This window comes from Egretta garzetta, unplaced genomic scaffold (assembly GCF_000687185.1).
Source record: "Egretta garzetta isolate BGI_Z169 unplaced genomic scaffold, ASM68718v1 scaffold228, whole genome shotgun sequence".
Lineage (NCBI taxonomy): Eukaryota > Metazoa > Chordata > Aves > Pelecaniformes > Ardeidae > Egretta > Egretta garzetta.
Genome location: NW_009260758.1, coordinates 1758972 through 1774031, shown reverse-complemented (window position 1 = coordinate 1774031; position 15060 = coordinate 1758972). Strand labels below are relative to the sequence as shown.

The 15060-nt window shown below is 41.5% G+C and overlaps 1 protein-coding gene across 1 annotated transcript in view; it reads left to right on the top strand.

The window, feature by feature from the left end:
• The window catches only part of CNTN6 (contactin 6), a 103705-nt gene that overhangs the window by 69951 nt on the left and 18694 nt on the right, over window positions 1–15060 (top strand). The window contains exon 10 of the mRNA XM_009645962.1: window positions 10197–10324. Coding sequence (XP_009644257.1) covers window positions 10197–10324 — 128 coding nt within the window. The remainder of the gene's footprint in view (window positions 1–10196; window positions 10325–15060) is intronic.

Below are 15060 nucleotides of genomic sequence, written 5' to 3'. Positions count from 1 at the left end.
AACATGGCAGTACTTGCTGAAGAGTGGGTACACGTGAGAAGAAATGTTTGGTGATCCAGCAAAACTAATGATATTGGGTTAAGAAAGGTTTTACAGCCAAAGGGATGCCAGAAAACACCTCAGACTGAACTGAAGTACCTTCAGTCTTTCCTTCTTTCTGTTCTCCACATTTCCAGTTATTTCTGTCTTCTCTCCCAAGCTGAGAGCAAAGGCAGGGGAGTGGAAGGCATATGAGTGAACGATGAGGATGGAGGAGGAAGAATGAGCACAGATGAGGGGAAGAAAAAGAGAATATTTTATTTTTCTTCTTATTCTTATTTTGCTTTTGTTTTCCCCTCTCTTCTTTCCTTGTTATCTTTCCATTTGAAGTCAATCCACCGTGGAGTAACGAGAAAGCAGAAGGGGACCCCCATTGCTACCTGACCCAATGAGACATTGGCAGGCAGTAGACAGAGAATATTAGTGCAGTGGAAGACATAAGAAAAGGGCTTTTCCTTTCTTTTCTCTCTCCTTAGAGAGTTTCATAATGGAACAAGCTAATAAACCTAATTTCATCATGTATTACCGACTACTTAATGCAATAGTGTTTAGCACATCAGATAGCGTGAGCATCAAGCAAGCAAATGAACCATATGTTCTCGTGTTTAAGAAAGAATGACAACCTCTGTGATGCTGGATTTATTACAGTTTCCCTTCTGTATGACACCTCTCTAATACGATTTTAAATTGTTCCTACTCAACTCCTGGGAACCTTGTTAAGGTGAGCCTTTCTGAGGGGCTGTCCTACGTGCTGAGATGTCCCAAGCAATCTGTCACTCTTCCATGTCATATGGAGTTGCAATAAACTAAACCCCAGTGAATGTCCATGTTGTGCCCTCTCTCCCTTTCAGTTCATGTTCTATCCCTACTTCATGCACATATTCCGATTGATGTTCAGGATTTGATCCAAAGCCAGCTAATCTCATTGGAGTTTTTCCATTGACTTCAGCAGGCTTTGAATCAAGGTTCCTAATTAGGAGTTTGCACAAAAAAAATAACGAGAGAATGCAACCTCCTGTGCTTCTCTTCTAGTCCAAGTTGTACTGCCATGCACATCATTACCGTTGCACTGTCCTGCTGTGTATTGCCATAGCATACAAACGTACTGGTATTGGATGAAAAACACGCTGCACAAACACCAAACAAAAGATAGTTCCTGATCCTAAAAGTTTTCAACCCAAGAGTAACGCTAGAGGTCACAGATTAGGATATGTTGGGGAGGTGATGTAAAAAGGAGCAATAACATGTTAACACGACAGGCACATGGACGGTGGCCAGTCATGCTGTAGGCATGATGAACAGAGAGTCTTCCAGGGAGGACGTTCCGTGATGATTTTGAGTGGGAAGGGTTATGTGAGCGAAAGCATAGGAACAGCACCTTGAGAATGTGGCTAATGCTTGGCCAACGTGAAGGGTTTGTCAGAGGATACTAGCACCTCTGCTTTAGCCATGGGATTTTACTCCAAAGAAATACTGCTATTTCATGGCTACTTTTCTATGAGAACTAAAAATCGTTTCAAATTTTCAGTGAAAGGAGGAGTCCACTTAAGGGACACACACAAGTAGTAGAATATTACACATTAAAGGACGTCAAATTTCTATGATTTGTGTTATTCTGAGCAAGGATGTGGGTCTAAGGCTTCAGTCAACCGCATACAGTCCCTACCATTATCGCTCAAATTATGCATAAATTCTGTTGCCCAGTGAGGATTGCCCCAGGGTTTTCTTCAAGCCAACAGGTAGCCCAACCAGCTCCTCAATGGAAGAAAACAGGGGTTTGGGTCCTTTGGTTTTTTCTGTCCTAGAAATTATTTACTTGAGTTAGGAATTTTGAACTATTCATTCCAAAATCCCTTTCCTGATTTGATTATTGAGAATTGATCAGTCCAACACTAGAACATACCTACTGCAAGAGCCTCTCCAGTACTGTCTATCATGTGTGTGTGCACGTGAACATGCTGTCCAGGGTTTCTGAAAGCCAGCCAATGCCACGCTGTGTGCCTGGTGTTAGTTACTGGTTATGTATACAGAATACTTCAAAGTTAAAAGCAGTTTTTATTATACTTCTATTTTTGAAATATGTTCTGACAACCAGATAGGGAAGAAGATTCCTGTAAGTGAATTAAACTCCCACGCAGAGGGTAATTCAGGGCCTTATGTACTGTTTAAATTCTCCTTAAGTCCATATTAAGGGCTTTGTTTTACATCTGGAGAGAATTTGGTTGTAAGTGGCTGTGTCTGAACTCCTAATAATGTCTGAATCGTAAAAATAGTGATTAATGGTAAGGTTAGATTGAATAGTAATAGTGTGGGCATACCATCCTGTGCTGAAAGGACTTTTCTCTGATGTACCAGTGTGGTTAAGATTTAATCAAAACAGCAGAACTTGTTGACAAATAGACAAAAAGGCAGTCTTTTTCTTTGGCAATTCAGTTCATTTTCTACCTGGATTCTCACCACAGAATTTCGCCACCTGGTTCCTGATCCTTTCCTTCTCAGTGTACTACTTTATCAAATATATCTTTTTCTGCTATGAATGTTCAGGCTAATCAACATACGGCTACATAAATAGGATGTTTCATTCTGTCCTGTGCACTAAATAGACTAACAACCAAGAAATCTTTCTTTTTGCCTGGACATGCTAAGGTATGGCTCTCGTCTCAGTCCAGCATCTCTCCCTGCATGGCACCCACTGTTTAGATGCATGTTTGAAATAGGCCAAGGACAGACACAGGGAAGAGAAGAGCCATAAATGGGCCATATCTTGTAAATACGATACAAGACCAAGTTCACTTTGTGGGAAACACTTTCACGCTTTTAGGGTGGTGAAACCCTGGCAGGGGTTGCCCAGAGAGGGGGTGGAGACCCCATCCCTGGGAACATTCCAGGCCAGGTTGGACGGGGCTGTGAGCAACCTGATGTGGTTCAAGGTGTCCCTGCTCCTGCAGGGGGGTTGGGCTGGGTGACCTCTGGGGGTCCTTTCCAACCCAAACCATTCTATGATTCCATGATTCTAGGATTCTAGGATTCTAGGATTCTAGGATTCTATGAAAGGACCGGAGACGTGTGTGTTTGGTGCAGCAGACTGGGGATGAACAGGCTCACAAGCCCCTTAAAATGATCACAAAGATTTAGAAAGCCAAAAGGATTAAAATGTGGCAAGCAATATTTTGGGGGGTTGCTTGTTTGTTTTGCTTCATCACTAAACTGTGTTTGCTTGGCACCTCTTTCTCTCCCATACAGACAGAGGTGCTGTTGCCCAGTATTCCCCAGCTGCAAGTTTTGACACATATTACTACAACAGATTTAGACACATGTCAATAGACATGGTATTTTTGTCACTTTTTTCTTTGGTCATCACATATGAACATCTGCCTCACGTTTAATGCTTGAGTATGTTAAAGACAGGGCACAACAACTTCGCTATTTTATGTTAAAAATGAAAATACTGTATTTTTGTCTGGAAGCTTCATGATGGAGCATAACTCCGTTCAGATGTCTGTATGTATTTACATAAAATAAATATTTGTGGTCCTAAATTGCAGTGACTACACAAAAAATAAAGTTTCTTTTTAGGAACAGAGGGGAATTTTAGGAAACAGAAAGGAACGGTGTTATAGTGTCACCTTCCATCATTGCGAGTAGTATTCTTTTCTAAAATATTTTAATAAGACTACTGAGCTAGATTGTGTAATTTTGTTTTGATCCAAATAGTTAACGCAGTTTAATGGCATTTATTTTATTTCCAGTTAATTGTCACTCAACTCTGAAGCTCATTTAGATCAGCGTGCAGATAAGGAAAATCTTCTTTTAAGCGTAGTTTATTAAATGGCAATACTATTAGCATACAAATTATGCTCGGAATAGGATAAACAGGTACAAAGATCATTAACATATAATACAGACAGTCGGATCTCAGTGGGACTCAGTGGGACCTTTTCAAAAATACCAGGGCTGTCATCAGCAGGTACAATTCATTCACTCAGTCAAACTTTACTCACATTTACCTCTGCATAAATCACCGCTACTTCTGAGTCACTTGGGGGCTGTGCTGAGGTTCATGCCCCTCACTTACTTCCCCTTGTGCTTTTTAATTCAGCCTCTCTCATGAGCCTCAGTCTTTGTAAAATTAGAAAAGTCAGTTATTGCCTCAATGTCTGCTAGCATGTCTGAAGAAATTTATAAACAATATATCTTTTCATAGCCTATGAAAGCAAGAGTGGGTTTGCTCTTGAGCAGTAAAGTGAGACTGAGAAGACATGGTTTCAAATAGGATTTCCCAGATAATAAAAATGACTTTGCCTCTGATTTCATCAGATCCAGCATACTCCCTTTTTATCTGCACAGTGCTGTGATGATGACTTCAATAACGTTGTGAGGTGTCAGACACTTGATGTTAGAGGCAGACAGAAGAAGAGAAGAGTGAATCTTTACATTAAGTATCAGGGTTACTTTATTTTGAAAGGAATAATTTCATGCCTTTGAAGCGATAGCTACCCTACTGGCAGTGCTGAAATTTGCAGAAGGAGGCTTGATTCACCCCCAGTTTTACACCATTGCAGCTCAACCGATTTTGATGGGGATTTCAAAGACATTCGCCGTATTGAATTAATGCAATTCGCATCCATGAATTAAAATCACACCTCTCTCTAAAACAGATTGCCTGAACAATACAGCGGTGCACAAAAATTACCTCTGCTGCACTTTAAAATCTAATGAGTTGACACCTCTTTCTTTTCTCATATTTTATTTTTCTATCAGCCTGGTTAAATACATATTATTCTTTCATGCTCTTAAGATCAAAGCAAATAGCCATCAACAATCTTTTGTTCACATGAGACAACACTTTTGGAGGTGGTTTGTTTGGCCTGGTTAATTAAAAGCTGCACCTATCATCCCTGCTTGATTTCTCAAGTTCTTTACTTAAAAAGTATGTGTGACAATTTTAATGAGCTCTCACTTCTTCCCAGTCTCATGTCTTCTGCAGAAACATTGCAAACTCTTCTTTTTGAACTTTAGGCAGTTTCGACTCCAGCAGATCTTGGGCAGGCTGTTTGATTTCCCTTTCTGTGTGTAACATTTATCCTGTATCCTGATGGAGTCACTCGGAGAGGACAAGGACATGGATCAATCCGATGGAATAAGTAGGTTAAAAACAAAGAAAAGGACATCGCTTACACTATGCTTAAATAAACTGGGCAAAAACTTCTCACAAGCTGCTGTGGGACTGAAGATTTGCAGAGGCTCAAAGGGCTTTGGATTTGTTCCTGAAGACATGATTTCATCCTATTTAGAAAAGCGCTATCTCTAGTTCCAGACCCTGGGTTCCAGGTCACGCAGGGCTGGGCAGGGACTGTGGTACCCGCTGCTGCATCCTCACCCTGCCCTCGCCCTCTGCCACGGGCACCCTGCAGATGGAAAACTGGCTAGGCATGGCTCCGACCAGGGCTTTAGGAGCCCCATGATCCACATGGAGCAAACCACATCCAACGTATCCATCTTTCTGCAGGGTGAGTTCCCAGGCTTGTTGCATATGGAATGATATTTCTGGATATTTCTAATTAGCCCGTGTGTGTAGGAACTTTGGATTTATATAACTGGATTTTCAACTCTTCTTTTCCTCATATCAACTTTACTTAATTGAGCTATTTACCCAGAGATAGCACCTGTGTAATTCAGGCAGGAACGCAGGCATCAGCACTAGTCGGATAAGTATTTAAGCGTTTTGTAAGTCAGAGATGTGAGTTTAGAGTTAGGCTTATGCTTAAGCAATCCCTTGCTGCAACAGGGCTTTATGAACAGCTGTGTCCTAAGTAGCTCATTTCATTCTCCCTTCTCCTCCTTTCACAGGGATGCATTTATCACATATGCTTCAGACCTTTTGCTTTCTGTCCCTCGACAGGTACTCATGTACTTATTGAGAGAAGTCCAGTTTTCCCAGCAGACAAAATATTCTACTTGCACTATATTGGACAAGTTAAACTTCTCTGTCTTGTCGCAGTACTTGGAATTACCTTGTCTTCTCATGCAAATGCTACGAATTATTATCTATAGCCTTCACACGGTCCAAAGTGTTGTGAAAAGTAATGGTTTTCAGCAAGCCTTTCAGCAGGTGAGACATGCATTTCACAGCTTCTTTTTAAATCGTTTGTTAGAGCTTGATCCAAAGCTCATTAAAGGAAATATTCCCATTGCCTTCAGAATCACAGTTCCATTATGTGAAAGACAAATGGAAGAGGAAAAAGTGCAGCCCCTCTGAACCCACCCACGGGGTAAAGTTGTGGCTCGGAGGAAGTTTATGGCAACTTTGCTGCCCATGGCAACTGGTTTGGTATTTCACATTGCTTCTTTTTTCTTGAATTTGAAATGCATCCTCTTGATTTTCTGCTGTGCTCTGCTTTCTCGTCCCTCTCCTGACACAGACCTCAGTACAGTTGGAAATCACTCACTTTTTTTTTCCCCCTTTAATTCCCTTCTCTGCTAACTAATTACTCTGGAGTCCTTTGTGCTTTTACATAAATTCTGCCCAAGTATCTTATTTACTGCTGGCTCCCTAATTGTCTTTAGGTAGTGTGACCTCTGTTGCAAACAACTTTGAAGCTTTTATTAGCTCACGGTTTCTCTTTGCTAAGCTCTGTTTTGATCCATTCAAAGAGCCTTTCCATCCTCAGCCTGCCCAGTTGCTGAAATGTTGTTTGAGAACAGTATTTCTTCAGAACAAATGTTACCTTGTGAGCTCGTGAGTGGGTACAAACCCCTCCTAATGGATAAACCAGGAAGCTGGGTATTATAGAATCATAGAATGGTTTGGGTGGGAAGGGACCCCCAGAGGTCACCCAGCCCACCCCCCTGCAGGAGCAGGGACACCTTGAACCACATCAGGTTGCTCACAGCCCCGGCCAACCTGGCCTGGAATGTTCCCAGGGATGGGGCCTCCACCCCCTCTCTGGGCAACTCCTGCCAGGGTTTCACCACCCTCACTGGAAAGAATTTCTTCCTTAGATCCAGTCTAAACCTACCCTGCTTCAGTTTAAAGCCATCCCCCCTTGTCCTGTCCCAGCTGGCCCTACTAAAAAGCTTGTCCCCCCCTTTCCTCTGGGCCCCCTTGAAGCCCTGACCGGCCGCACTCAGCTCTGCCCGCAGCCTTCTCTTCTCCAGGCTGAACACCCCCAACTCTCCCAGCCTGGCCCCATAGCAGAGGGGCTCCAGCCCTCGGAGCATTTTAGTAGCCCTCCTCTGGCCCCCCTCCAACAGCTCCATGTTCTTCTTGTGCTGAGGGCTCCAGAGCTGGACGCAGGGCTCCAAGTCTCAATTCCTAGAGAAGAATGCAGGGGGAAAAAATCTGAGCTAGACATGACTAAATTTCAGTGAGAAAGCCCTAGCCAGAAATCCATACAGAGCCTGTGCATTCAAAGATTCTGCTCTTTATAATTCTCTATTTTCACAGACTGCCTTTCCTGTGTATTTACCTACATTGGAAGTTTTTGGGGACTGGGTTTGTCTTTTTTTTTAGCCTCATGGCCACTTTTGAATTCCAATTTGTACCTAGAGCTTTTAGGTGCAACTGCAGTAAAAAATAACAAGGCATCAATATTTGATGGTGAGAAAGACACTACGGTCACTTGTTATAACTTATTACTCAGGTATCCAATTTACGAGCATTTGCTGATTCACACTTGAATATCTTTTGATGCTGTTTGATGAAGCCACCATATGTTAGCTAACCAATCTGAGAAGAAATGCATCATTAATGCAAAGAAAATTGCAGAGGCAGGAGTGAAATACTTGCAAATGTCTCTTCATATTTAAACCTGCCTTTGAAACCCTTGCCATCAGGTGTGTCCCCATACCGAGGGGTCTCTCGTTTTGATGCCGTGTTGCGATGCCAGCAGAAAGGCTCAGTTCTTTCTTGCGTATTCATCTTTCCTTATCGGAAAAATGTCATTTAGTTGATACATCGTTATATTGAAGAACGTACTTTGTTGCTTCATATTTTGCTCCTCTCCAGTTTAATATGGATATATGATGGATTATTAAACCCAAACTTATTTTATAGAATCATAGAATCAGAGAATGTTTTGGGTTGGAAGGGACCCCTAGAGGTCATCTAGTCCAACCCCCCCGCAGGAGCAGGGACACCGCTAACTAGATCAGGCTGCTCAGAGCCCCATCCAGCCTGGCCTTGAATGTTCCCAGGGATGGGGCCTCCACTACCTCTCTGGGCAACCTGTTCCACTGTTTCACCACCCTCATTGTAAAGAACTTCTTCCTTATATATTTTCCTTATATATTTTCTCATTTATTCCTTATATATTTTCTCATCATACTATAAATTGCATGCAAAAAACTGCTGCAGTACCTGGTGATTATTGCCAAGGTAACAAAGATTTTTCCTTCAAGCCTAAATCTCTTCCCCTCTCCGCTCCACACCCCAGTGAGTGTGTGCCCAGCACCGCAGGGACATCTCAGCTTTTCTCATTCCTAAATCCACCCCTGCTCAGGAGCAGATCTTTCAGCTGGGTAAGATCAGACAAGAGAGGGAGACATGAAACTGGGTGGGGTGTAAGCAAGAAGGCCACCAGAAAATCAAGTCTAGTGCCTCTCTTAATCAGCTGAGAGGCTGGGAGCACGTAACGAGAGGCAGAACAAGGTCTGATGTGTGTTACACATATAGCTACACGAGTATAAATACCAGAGTGGAACGCAGCAAGACACTGCGATGGGTTTTTTTTGTGTTTAATTGCTACGATATTACTGCCAGCTTCAACTTCTGCTCTTGTTATTGTTCGTTTCCTTTAATAATTCATTACATCGTCCAATCTTATGTTGTTAGTAATAAATATTAAATACCCAAGCTGTGATGCATGAATTAGAGATTTTCTTTTTATAAAAGGATTCTTGTATGAGATTTAAATGTCAATTAAAAGAGGAATATAAAAAAATAATGCAGTGCTTCTGTGAGCGCTGGAATGAATGAAGCCTGGTTTCCTGTGGGTTTGTGACATGCAGCTGGATTTTGTCAGATGTAAGAAAGTGTGGCTTCTGAGCGCAGCTCTTCCCTGGTTGGGTGCAGATTTCTCTGATGCCTACTAAGAAGTGTGCTCCAGCAGTGGCCTTACTGGCAAGAGGGGCTGTACATAGAGACCCTGACCCCATTTTCATGAAACTTCCAGGAACTTCATGTCTTTCAGCCCACTGTCCTGCTTCTAAATGCAGAAAGAATTGGTCAAGAACTTCAACATCTACCAGGTGCAATGGGTGGATGGAGGAACTGTCAAAAAATTAACAAAAGACTACGCGATATTATTTTCTGTCCAAAAGTTCCTCACTTGTCTAGTTCAGCTTTCATTTTGAAATTCTCTACCTTTGATAGATATGTGTTCTGTATCTCTGTGAAGCAAATCCCAAAACCCTGAAGTGCTGTCCTTGGATGTAAAAGCAAAAAGGTGCCAGGCATGCGGTAAAAGCTGACCTGAGGAAAACATACGCCAAACTCTTTACAGACTTACATCCTAAAGTATCTCATTGACATGAAGAAGCATATGAACAAGCTTAGAAATTAATTTTGTCCATAAAACCCAGCAGTGGTCCTGAAATTACTATTAAATGCAATTTACCCAATACTCTGCAAACTGGTGTAAACAACATAGTCACTAATAAGGTGATTTGATGGCCCTGTGAGACAGCGTTGTATTTGATTTGGCTCCTTGGCTCGTGAGATGGCATTTCAGCATCTCAGCTAGTCTGCTAATATCTTTTAATAATCCTGACAAAATTGCACAGGCAGCTGGGCTCAGACACAATATTAGTGTGGCGTAGGAGCATTGGGATCTGAAAAAAAAAGTCCCCCATAGTAAAATATAACAAAATTAAGTAACAAGCTAGGTCTTCCTTTCTCTTGAGACTCAGATTTTGCTGCAACGAAGTTAGCTAGGTAAGTTAATGGTCAACACCATTATGTCAATATAGCATTCTGAATAGAGAAATCAATAATAAGCAGAGGTGAAAATTGGTTGATACATATTCAGCTTGCTGTAGAAGAGAAAAGGCATAACAGAAGCGTTTGAATATTAAAAGTAGCATTGCTTTTCTATTACAGTTCCTGAAACAGAAGTCTCTTCTTCTTCTTCTTTCTTTGTTTATTTTTATTTCCCCAGGGTCATCTTACTAGAGGATGGCGGTCTCAGGCTCTATAACATCACCAAATCAGATGCCGGGGTGTACACTTGTATCGCAACAAATCAGTTTGGAGTTGCCAGAAATTCAGGGAACCTGATTGTGAAAGGTACTTCAGTATTTTGGGGGGTTGAACTAGATGACCTCTAGGGGTCTCTTCCAACCCAAAACATTCTATAATTCTATGATTTTCTTTTGGGCTTTATGAATATTAGAAAGCATGTGCTTGCCTTCATTGGGATGCCCAAGCCTGTGCCAATCAGTGCTAGTATTGACAGGTTTTTACTTGCAGTTAAAGCTGAAACTGAGCTCTCCACTGCCTGCAGCAAAGAAAACCTCCTGACCGCACCACTCCGATGATCAATTTGTTTATCAGGGAGGTCTCCCAAGATATCCACGGGAACAGGGAGTACCACTAATAATGATATTCGCACTGCAGTACCATTTGGACATCGCAGGTATGGCCTGCGCTGTTGCAGGCATGGGGCAGCCAGAGCGGTGTGGGGGCGCAGCGTTCCCCGGGCAGTGTGCTTGGGTGAGTGTTTGCAGCTCATGTACCATTTATATCACATCGGAGACTGCAGAAGAGACTTTAAAGCTGGGGTGCCAAAAAGAAATAAGATGTTCTGAAGTAAGCTGAAAATGTGGTGGGTTTGTTTCCTTCAGCCTGGGGCAGGGATATGTTGCATACGTTCGCTTCCTCAAGATCTCACCCCCCCCTTCTCTGCATCCCAGCTGCTGTGTGCTATTTTGGTAAATAACGCCAAAACAAATCAGAGCCAAGCAAAAACTCTTCTTTGGCCCTCCACAGGACTTTTGATTCTGAATAGTAAAATCGCCATCTTCCACAGCCGCCCCCCAGTCTAATAGCTGCATTAATAACAAAACAAGGGATCTGTTAGGGTATCTGCTACACTTTCAGACCAGTTTTTTTTTTTCCTGGATATTAGTACCTCATTTCACAGGACACCTCTTTGTCTGAAAGCATTTGATTTTTTTTGCTTATGTTTCCTTACATTAGATTTTGGTTTAATTCAACCATTTCAACAGTTAACTACAGGTTAATGTAACTTAACAGGTCTTTTTCTGAAGGGAGAATAAGGAGCATCCTCCTCCTCCATTACCATTATTTTCTTCTCCATTATGTATATGAGATAAAATTTTAATTCTCTCCTTAAAAAGAAAGAGACTTGCCTCTCTGAGAGTCATCACTAGGAACCTGTCCCATCAGGATCATCATAAGAAGCCAAATCCTACGCCTCCCAAGACAAAATGACTTATGGGATCTGATGAAATGTGCCCTAGTACAACTACCTAGTTATGCATGATGTTTCCCAAACTTTGTATGGGTGTCAGCAAGGACTGGCCTGACTGCATAACACTTCCAGCTCCAATGCAAACCAGGCTTTCTTCTTCTATTTTTTTCTTTTTTTTCTCCCTTATTTTTGATTAAGGCACTAAGCGCAGGTAATTGTCTACCAGTCGCATTTTGTAGCACTTGCATATCAGACAGAAAAAGCCTTTAGGACTGGAAAGCCAGGTTTCTTTCTTCTGTTCTTTCCCCCCCTCTATCTTCACTGTGTGACCTCGCTTTGGGGGACCAAGTTTGCCCTGGGCTGCTGCTTTCTGTGACCTCAGCTCTTCTCCAGCCAGAGTGGACTTGTACAAAGTCGTGGCTGAGTGAAGTGGGAGACACAGGGTTCGCGAGACTTGACTGGGAAGGACTTGGCCTTAGGTCTCCTGCACTCTGGACAAGCAGTGTAACCATGAGACTCCAACCATTAGAGCAAAAGGTGGACAGCCCCTGGGTCGCTGTCGCTTTGGGCAGTGTGCTGCTTGCCCAGGAAGGTGTACGATCACAGAGCAGGACCTTTTGTGCGAGATCCCCCGTGGGTGGCAGTCCTTACTTGCTGTCGGCCAAAGCTGCAGTGGGCACAACCAGCATTTGGGTACCTGGCTCTGCTTAGTTTGTCCCGTTGGTCCAGGCAATTTATTGAGCAGTCTGTGTTGCTTTTGGATGGGGCTCTAAGTCCTCTCACTGACAACACTGGCGCCTTCAACACCGAATTCAGCTTTTCAGAGCACCTTGATGAGGCCAGGAGTTTTCTTGTAGACGTTGCCATGCTTTAGCTGGAGGTGTATAAATAACTTCCCTAACAGCAATCTTGTGATTATCAGTTTAAACATCCAGATAATCATGTTATGGGCTAGGGGATACGTTGGATCAAATGGTCATGTCTGCTGTAATTCTCCTTCCCTCCAAAGCTGCAGCTTTGTCTGCTCTGGGGCTGAGCTCCTGGTGTAACCACACACTCAGGCCCTGGTCCCAGTCCAGTGATGCTTTGCAGGGGGGTGTTTTCCCTGCAGTATTTTTCACCCTTCTTTGAAACACAGTTAAATGCATTGTGGAACACATTAAAGTATATTATGTCCAAAGTAGCCCTTTGCTTCACATTTTTGCTGTGCTGCTGGATGGTCTGTCTCCATTAGTAAAAAGAATTTATACAAACTTATTGCTCAGGTGGACTAGTCCAGAGCTGGAGGACATGAAAAGAGATATTGTTTGTATAGATATTCCTATGAGCAGCATAACTGTGCTCTGATCCCTGAACTGACATTAAAAAAAAAAAGAAGGAAAACTGAGGCAAAGGTAGTATTTTTTTTTCTCTTTGCTCCCACATGATCTTCTCAATACAAATGTTTATTATAAAAGTGTTCAAACTTGTTGATTTTAAATGAGGAGAACAAGTTAAAAAGTGGAACTTCTGAGATTATTGTAAGCATATTAATCAGTTTTGCAAAACAGCTAGCGATAATAATGTCTGTAGTTACATGAAGAACACACCATTAAATGTAATTTGTAACTCTCTCTTTTTTTTTCTTCATATTCTTGTTTTCAATGACTTTCGAATGGTTACTGTAGCCTGCAGGCATGACCTCCTCCCTAACCTACTGCATCTGGCAAAAATCTTTTTCAGACTCGTATTATGAAAGAGCAATTAGTGTTGATGCAGTGCAACGTGTGATCTGAGGCGATGTAACAGCACAGCTAGCAATGAATAAACCAAGAAGTTTAGGGTTTAGGCAGCTCTGGCTTCATTAAGGTTATATACCATTTCACATACCACATACATACATCCTCATGGAGTAATATGGGAAAATCACATTAAAACATGAAAAAAACATTTTGTTTGGCATTTATGAAGTTTATTGAAACACTGAGTAACAACATGGTATAAAAATGATCTTGTTTGCAGGGAACATTTGTTTTTGTTTCCCCTCTGGAGAAGTTTTGGCTGTTCAATTATAGGCCTCATTGCTTCAGCATTATTTTCAACTGAAATGTCAGAACTTGGAAAAGCATATCTAATGTGCAAATTAAGTTTATTGCTGCTCATTGAGTTGTTTATTCTTTGTGTGAGAAGTCTTTATTATACCTCCAGCACTTACATCTTATCTATTTTCTTCTCTGGAATGGGATTTGCCATATAATGCATGTCTGCAGTTGCTAAGAAAGATAGATGGATAACGCAGAATCAAGAGCTTTTAAGAAGCTTTTAAAAGTATTTCAGGTAGAAGTCTTAAAGCCAATCCCATAAAAGAAGCGGAAAATATCGCCCAAGTGAACCACTCGACATCAGTGGTATCACTGGATGTAAGCAGGCTGGAACAAAAGATACAAGAGGCTGATAATACCGTAGTAAAATGGATATTTTGCTAACGCTACTGAAAAACAACAGCTCATAAACAAACCCAGCATAATTCACAAAAAACCGCAGTTTTCAATATTTAGCTGGTGGAGGCAAACAGATTCGTGTCAATAAGAAAGTAGACTTCTTATAATACTAACAGCATATCTGTTGGGATTTCTTCTGTTATAAGAAACTTTATGTCCTGATATTCCAAAATCCAAGTTCACTAGAGGGTTGCATAGAATGCATTTTTTTTTTTTTTTTTTTTTCAAAATACTTATCTTTTCCCTAGGGAGGCAATCTATAGGTTTTAACAGATAAATGATTTCTGGAATTTTTATTCCTTCTAATAACATTCTCTAACAGGATTGCAGCTGCCTTATTTCTGGTCTCTTTGAATGTGTGATCCAATACTGACACAAGAAATTACACGACAGACCTAATGAGGCAACCATAATATTATTGGAACCCTTTGATGAAGAAAAGTTTCAAAAAATTCCCAGCCGGTTTCATTAGAACCAGCTGGAGCTAATGGCCCCTTCCTGTACCATAGACAACGGCTTTGATGGAGGCTTAAAGATTTTACAAAAAACAGGACATCATTTTCTATTGGTATTCTATGGGGTTTAGAATGTAACTGTTGAATCTGATTACAAATTCTGTGCAGTCCTGTTTGTCTCATTCTTGCTTAGTCTTACTTTGACCTCTCCATAGAAATAAATTGATTTTATTTATAGTATTTTACTTATTTATAAAATACTGTAATTGTACACAGTGCATTGTAGAGGAGTCAAAATGCACCGATCTTGGTGACCAGCCGTCCAATACAAAGAAGCAGCAGTTACAAAATGAGGTGGCATCAAAAGCCTTGTGGCACTAGAGGTGATGTGGGTCTTGCGAAGGGTAGAGATTTTAAAGAGAAATTTGAAGGACAGGGAGTACTTGACACATGGAAAATTCAGTAGTGGTGAGAAGTTTTATTAATGCTGAATGAACAAAAGCAGAAAAGGTGCGTTTCATCCCTGGTATAAGTGCCTTGATTTGGAGTTTTAGCAGAATGCCCAATTCAAAGAGCATCTTCAGGCTGTCATCAAAGCAGTGCAAGACAGATACATCCAAGTCATCTTTAAGCAAGACAGATAAAATACCAGCA